The sequence below is a fragment of the Triticum dicoccoides genome, chromosome 5A (assembly GCF_002162155.2).
Source record: "Triticum dicoccoides isolate Atlit2015 ecotype Zavitan chromosome 5A, WEW_v2.0, whole genome shotgun sequence".
Taxonomy (NCBI): domain Eukaryota; kingdom Viridiplantae; phylum Streptophyta; class Magnoliopsida; order Poales; family Poaceae; genus Triticum; species Triticum dicoccoides.
Window position 1 is genome coordinate 569,106,868 of NC_041388.1, and position 7,778 is coordinate 569,114,645.

The 7,778-nt window shown below is 45.4% G+C and overlaps 1 protein-coding gene across 1 annotated transcript; it reads left to right on the forward strand.

The window, feature by feature from the left end:
- The first annotated feature begins 846 nt into the window (after window positions 1–846).
- On the forward strand, window positions 847–5,952 carry LOC119302909 (ARF guanine-nucleotide exchange factor GNOM-like). The gene is made up of 2 exons (XM_037579959.1): window positions 847–1,663; window positions 2,033–5,952. The coding sequence occupies exons 1-2, from the start codon at window positions 974–976 to the stop codon at window positions 5,576–5,578; spliced, it is 4,236 nt and encodes a 1,411-aa protein (XP_037435856.1). The 5' UTR covers window positions 847–973; the 3' UTR covers window positions 5,579–5,952.
- Window positions 5,953–7,778: the final 1,826 nt, after the last annotated feature.

A 7,778-nucleotide genomic window follows, 5' to 3' on the forward strand; every position in this document is an offset into this window, starting at 1 on the left:
TAAACTTTGTTTTGCATATTCATTCAAACAATAAACTAAGGAAATAATGAATGTAATGGTTATAAAACTGTATGCAGCTTGGAATACCATAGGCGGGATTCTACATGCACACTCTCCATCTCACTCACGATGACAAGCAAGAATTGTTTTTCATGCAACATTGAAATTTTGTTCATTCATGAAATCTTGTTCCATTTTTGCGGTTCATTCTACATAAGTACAAGAAACCTGAAATTTAGTACTAAAAATGGTCATCTATATTGTTAAGAGCCAATTGTCGGTATCCAAATAAGCCGCAACATAGGCTATTGATATGTGGTAGAAAAACACCTTCGCCACAATGATTTTTAATAAACTATATAACCAAACAACGATATATTGAAGGCGTGCTCACTGTCTTCTTCTGTCATACCATATGGTTAAGCTAAATATCGAGTCAAATCGCAATTCAAACTCTATCCCACTACAAACCATAATTTTCAACACATCCAATCACATACATAAACTCGATCTACAATGGAATGGTAAAGGCTCCGGGGAATCAGTGCCAATCTCAACACATATGATGTTCGTGCTAAACCTTCTTCTCGTCGTGAACGCACGCCGTTGAGCTACATAAATCAATTCAGAAGACCTCTTCGATTCGACGGAATTTTATGAAAAAGGAATGGCCTACTCCCAACATGAAGAAATTTGAAAAAAAAAGAGGAATGGCCTGCCCCCAACATGAAGCATAGAATATTTTATAAAGTTCAAAATTTCAAACCAAACAAAGGCAAAAACCCACCAAACTCATTCGGTGGTAGTACTAGGAGTTGAGCTTTGGTGTCTCTCAGATCCAGCCCCTCACCCCAACCCCGAAGACCAAACCCGCCAGCAGCCAGATCTCACCCCGCCCAGATCAGATCCCAACCCGGCCCCCGGATGCGCTCGTAGCCGCCCGCGCGCTCGCACCGGACCGCCGCCCGCCTCCATGGGCGGCCTCAGGGCAGCGTCGGAGTCGCCGTCGTCGGGCGTGGCGATGGCGTGCGTGGTGGCGTCGGAGGTGGCCACGGTGCTGGCCGTCATGCGCCGCAACGTGCGCTGGGCGGGCGTGCGCTACGGCGGGGACGACGGCGGCGGCGCCGAGGAGGAGCACCTCGACCACCCCCTCATCGCGGGGCTCAAGTCGCTCCGCCGCCGCGCCGCCGCGTGGGGGACCCGCTGGCCCGAGGCCGACCCGCTCCTCTGCCTCCGCCCCTTCCTCGACGTCGTGCGCTCCGACGAGACCGGCGCGCCCATCACCGGCTCCGCGCTCTCCTCCCTGCACAAGCTCCTGTCCCTCGACCTCGTGGCGCCCGGCGGGGGCGCCCCCGAGGCCATGGGCGCCGTCGTGGAGGCCGTCACGGGCTGCCGCTTCGAGGTCACCGACCCGGCCTCCGAGGAGGCCGTCCTCGCCCGGGTCCTGCAGGTGCTGCTCGCCTGCGTGCGCGGCCGCGCAGCCCCCGCGCTCTCCAACCGCCACGTCTGCGCCATCGTCACCACCTGCTTCCGCGTCGTGCAGCAGGCCGGCACCAAGGGGGAGCTCCTGCAGCGCGTCTCCAGGCAGACCATGCAGGAGGTCATCCGCTGTGTCTTCGCCCGCCTTGCTGACATTGAACCCACCGCCATCGTCAACGAGCAGGTGGGATTGCTTCTCAGGGTCTTCAGCCCACCAATTACATTTTTATATTGCTTGCACACTTGATCATGGAGACAATGCTGCTCTTTTCCTTTTTTACCCAGTATTGTGATAGTTTAACTTGCAGTGCTCTTTTTGGTTTGTGTACTGAAGTAACTATACTTATTCATGTGTGTGTGTATTTGTATGGAGGGTTAATTGGAGTCTTAGTTTTCTAAATGCTGTCATTCCAGCAATTTGACCATGTGCACATGAAACCGACTCCATTTTTACTTACCTGTACACTATGTATCATGCTAGTTTGGAACAAAATGCATTCTGGTGGTAATACCAAGTTTGGTGTATTAATGTGGTGGTGCGTTTGTTCCACAGATTAGCAAGAACCAAGATTTGGGTGCTGAGGAGCTAGGGAATGGGAAGAGTGATTATGTTTGTTTGAATAGCTCCGGGGATGAGGTCGGAGGTGGCTTTGGTGCTGTTCAAGACAAGGACATGATGGAGCCGCTCGGGGTTCCTTGCATGGTGGAGATATTACAGTTCTTGTGCTCCCTCTTGAACATAGCCGAAGACATGGATGTGAGCCAAAGGATGAATGGCATTGATTATGATGAGGACGTGCCCCTCTTTGCTCTGGGGTTGATAAATTCTGCCATTGAGTTGTCAGCTTCGTCTATCGACAGGCACCCAAAGTTGCTGGCTTTTGTACAGGATGAACTGTTCCACAATCTAATGCAGTTTGGCTTGTCAATGAGCCCCCTGATTCTGTCGACAGTGTGCAGCACTGTTTTTACTCTCTTCTACCATTTACGTCAGGAACTTAAGTTGCAAATTGAGGCTTTCTTCTCGTGTGTGATCCTAAGATTAGCCCAGGGTAGATATGGAGCTAGTTATCAGCAGCAGGAAGTCGCCCTGGAGGCTCTAGTGGATTTCTGTCGGCAGAAAGAGTTTATGGCTGAGATGTATGCAAACATGGACTGTGATCTACAGTGTTCAAATATTTTTGAAGACCTAGCTAATCTTCTGTCTAGAAGTGCATTCCCTGTAAACAGTCCATTGTCCGCATTGAATGTTCTTGCATTGGATGGTTTGGTTGCTGTCATTCAGGCGATAGCAGAGAGGACTGATCATGCACATCAGCATCATGGGCAGACAGTTCCAGAAATAAGTGAATATTTTCCCTTTTGGCAGTTGAAGTGTGAGGGCAGTAATGATCCTGATCAATGGGTTAGATTCGTTCACCAGCAAAAAAGCATCAAGAGAAAGCTAATGGTTGGTGTTGAGCATTTCAATAGGGACAAAAAGAAGGGCTTTGAGTACCTGCAAGGTGTCCACCTATTGCCTGAAAAACTTGATCCACGAAGTGTTGCTCTGTTCTTCCGGTACACACCTGGATTGGACAAGAACCTTCTTGGGGAATACCTTGGGAATCATGATGAGTTCTCTATTCTGGTACTTCACGAATTTGCTAAAACCTTTGACTTTGAGGATATGAACTTGGACGCTGCCCTAAGGCTCTTCTTGGAAACTTTCCGGCTGCCTGGTGAGTCACAAAAGATACAGCGGATTCTGGAGGCCTTCTCTGAGAGGTATTATGAACAGTCACCACACATGTTTGTTAACAGGGATGCCGCTCTGGTGCTGTCGTATTCAGTAATTATGCTCAACACAGATCAACACAATGTAAGGGTTAAGAAGAAGATGACTGAAGAAGACTTTATCAGGAACAATCGCCGTATCAATGGTGGGAATGATCTTCCGAGGGAGTTCTTGTCGGAGCTGTTTTATTCTATCTGTCGGAATGAGATCAAAACCATTCCCGAGCAAGGAGCTGGATGCTCTGAGATGTCTTATAGCCGCTGGGTTGATCTGATGTGGAAGTCAAAGAGGACATCAGTGTACATTGCTTGTGACTCCTACCCTTTTCTTGATAATGACATGTTCCCTATCATGGCTGGACCATCAGTTGCTGCTATCTCCGTGGTTTTTGATAATGTTGAGCATGAGGAGATTCTTACAGGATGCATTGATGGTTTTCTATCTGTAGCAAAGCTGGCTGCATTCTATCATCTCGATGATGTATTGAATGATCTTGTTGTGGGTCTATGTAAGTTCACCACTTTGTTGAACAATTCTTATGCTGATGACCCTGTAATAGCTTTTGGGGTGGATACCAAGGCTAGAATGGCAACAGAGGCGGTCTTCACAATTGCAACTACTTATGGTGATCATATACGGAGTGGATGGAGGAATATAGTAGATTGCATTTTAAGGTTGCACAAGATAGGCCTTCTTCCTGGTCGCCTCACTGGCGATACAGGTGACGATCAGGAGTCGTCTTCAGATTCATTGCCTAGCAAGCTTGGTTCATATGCACTTGCACCTCAAGCCTTACCAATCAACACCCCTAAAAAAACATATGGGCTGATGGGTAGGTTTAGCCAACTACTGTACCTAGATGCTGAAGAACCAAGGTCCCAGCCAACTGAGGAGCAACTGGCAGCTCAGAGGAATGCTTTGGAGACCGTAAAGAAATGCCAAATAGGTACCATCTTCACCGAGAGTAAATTCTTACAAGCTGACTCACTCTCAAATCTAGCAAGAGCCCTCATTCAGGCAGCAGGCCGACCTCAGAGGATAACCAGCTCGCTTGATGATGAAGGCACGGCAGTGTTCTGCTTAGAGCTCCTAATTACTGTCACATTAAATAACAGAGACAGGATTGTGCTTTTGTGGCAGGGTGTTTATGAGCACATAACCCATATCGTTCAGTCCACAGTGATGCCTTGCAATCTGGTGGAGAAGGCTGTGTTCGGGCTTCTGCACATCTGCCAGAGGCTGCTTCCTTATAAGGAGAATCTGGTGGATGACTTACTGAGGTCACTGCAGCTGATTTTGAAACTTGATGCTCGTGTAGCTGATGCTTACTGTGAGAACATCACGTTGGAGGTCACACGACTTGTGAAGGCCAATGCAACCCATATCAAATCTCAGATGGGCTGGCGAACTATAATTTCCTTACTCTGCGTCACCGCTCGCCATCCTGATGCTTCTGATGCTGGCTTTGAAGCTCTGGTTTTCATCATGTCTGAGGGAGCACACCTCTCACCTGCCAACTTCATCGTTTCAGTGGAGGCCTCAAGGCAGTTTGCAGAATCCCGGGTTGGGTCTTCAGAGAGATCTATCCATGCCTTGAACCTAATGGCTGACTCAGTAAATTGCCTTACACGCTGGTCACATGAGGTCAAGGAAGCTGGTGGCGAGGCAGACAGGATATTGGAAGGAATTGCTGAGATGTGGCTGCGGCTAGTGCAGGCATTGAGGAAGGTGTGCACGGATCAGAGGGAGGAAGTGAGGAACCATGCGCTGTTATGTTTGCACAGATGCTTAATAGTTGATGGAATATCAGTTTCCTCTTCTGCATGGTTGATGTCCTTTGATATTATCTTCCAGTTGCTTGACGAGTTGTTGGAGATTGCTCAGAGTTACTCACCAAAGGATTTCAGAAATATGGAGGTGTCCCTCTTGCATGCCGTGAAACTGTTGTGCAAGGTGTTCTTGCAGTCACTTAAAGACTTGTCCGCACAGAGCAGTTTCAGCAAGCTGTGGCTGGAAGTCCTCGACATGATAGAGAAGTTCATGAAAGTGAAACTGAGAGGGAGGAGGACTGAGAAGCTACATGAGGCAATCCCTGAGCTACTGAAGAACATACTACTGGTGATGAAAGCAAATGGTGTACTGTCAAAGACTAGCGCCAGCGAGGAGAACACGTTGTGGGAAGCAACATGGCTTCAAGTCAACAAGGTCGCGCCATCGCTGCAGCCAGAGGTTTTCCCTGACAATGAAAGCGACTCCGCAGCAGAAGGCGAGCAGAGCAAGCCGGAGAGTTCAGCACAGGAGGGCCAAACTGCCGAGCAATAGGTCCAAACTGCTGAACATCGAATCCGACCTTCCAGCAATTTTCGGCGGAGCTATACACAGACGCCTGGTTGCGCTCTCGGTGGACATTAGGGAGGGAGAGCAAGCTGGTGTATTGTAATTCTTTAGTCCATAATAATTGGCTTTTTTTGGGTTATTGACGTGGATGTTGCCACTCTGAGGTTTTATTGTTGCAACACCTGAGGAAAATTGTATGATAGGGTATATCGCAGCAGTTACAGGATTTCCCCCCAACACCCGCATTGTTACATTTGTTACAGATGTGAATAGGTGGATGAGGTAGCAAAACACCATGGATTTTACCATACCGTGCAAGTGCTGGATGCATGCCAACTTTTTTCTTGCATCTATTATTACAAGCTGTAATCACGCTAGATATTTACTGTACATTATTTGGTGCAAGCATGCACCCAGTGCATATTGAGTGAATTGGGTTGAGCATGGCTTGAGAATTTTTGTAGGATCTGGAAAATACATGGTAACCTTTTCGCCTTGATTGGTTGACGTATATGGTTGTAGGCCTATTTGCTTCACAATCATATCGAAAATTCTACGGTGTGAATTTGTAGCTGATGATATTCTATTTCTCTAACAAAAGCTTATTTATATGATTATTTGTTGAGACCCAGGCGCATGTTATTCTCTTATCAAACCAGGGTATGAGACGCAGTCTTGGTGTCTGTTTGGATATTCAATCTAAAGCCACACACATATTCTGGTAATCAACAGACTTGTTGAAGTAGTTATATTCTAGCTATCGCGAAAGGTTTTGAATGAGAAGTTGAAATATATGCATGGTGTTCATGTATCATGTTATAACTTGCAATTTTCATGATAAAGGTGCTTAAATAGATGGGTCACCATTTTTTTGTGACCAGATTCTCATGCATGCATGATGATAAATTGATTTTTTTAGAGTACGTAAATTACGTACCATAGCTTTATATAAGAGAGGGAAAATGTACAAGATAAAAGTGCATCACAGCCACAGCTTGGCTGAAGGCAAAGTAATAAGACTCCAAATCCAAACACAGGACCTACTCCTCACAAAAGATCACTCATTCCTCTCCCTCCTGCCAAAGCCCACATTCTGAGCTCCTCGAAGACTAGCTCAAATGTTGTTCGTGATAATGTTTTCCGGATGGTAGGATATTGTTAAGTGTAACGATAGTCCTAAAACAATTTTGAGAATATGATGTTAGAAGAACATCGTATTGAATTGACCCAAACTTGTTTGTTATACTTTGAGATACAATCGTTATAACATAGAGTGTTAACGTGCGATTTAGTTCCTTAGACCACGAGAGTATCGTAGTCACTTCTTACCATACGACGAACTTTGAAGTTCCTCAAACGTCATCTGTAAGATGGTGATCATAACGGTAACTTGCTGTTCATCGGAAAGTTTGACAAGGGACTAGATAGCTCATGAGTGGGATTTGCTCCTCTGACGATGGAGAGATATTCTTAGGGACTATGCCGGAACAAGTCAACGAGAAAGAAGAACAAAACCAGTAATGAGGAAACCGGTTTAGTGAGCATGTGTATGACTCAAGAGGATATCAATATATCCCACCTCAGGTTTTGTAAACTCTAATAATATTAATGAGGCTTTTATATATAATTAAATATAAACGAGTCTTAAAGAGCAAGTGGTGGATTATTATTCTGCGGTAGATGGGATTCGAACCCGCACGCTAACGTCTAGCGGCATAGCGCATTAACCACTGCACCACAGTCAATCTGATGACCTATAACTGAAACCGACACTATTTTACCGCTGTTTCAGTTCCAGTTAGGATTTTTCTAAAAAAGAAAACGTAAATATGAAACGGAATTCACGGATATTAAAAATGTTGATCGATTTGAAAAAAGTTCATGAATTTCCCAGAAAAAAGTTCATGAATTTGAAAAACGTTCACGGGATTTTTGAAGAAAATTTCACATATTTGAAAAAAGTTCATCAATTTTGACAAAAAAGTTCACGAATTTGCAGAAAGTTCACCGGATTCTGGGAAAAAGTTCACTACTTTGAAATTTTTTCCTTGATTTTGATAAAAAGTTCACGAATTTGAAAAAAGTTCATCAATTTTGAAAAGGCATTCATGGATTTTCAGAAAAAGTTCATGAATACAGAAAAAGTTCATCAATTTTGTAAAAAAGTTGACAAATTCTAAGAAGT

What these genes read in the sequence shown, in the direction of transcription:
- LOC119302909 (XM_037579959.1), top strand. Translation starts at nt 974, where the DNA reads ATGGGCGGCCTCAGGGCAGCGTCGGAGTCGCCGTCGTCGGGCGTGGCG. An exon ending in CCGCCATCGTCAACGAGCAG is followed by an intron (nt 1,664 to 2,032) that starts GTGGGATTGCTT and finishes TTTGTTCCACAG; the next exon opens with ATTAGCAAGAACCAAGATTT.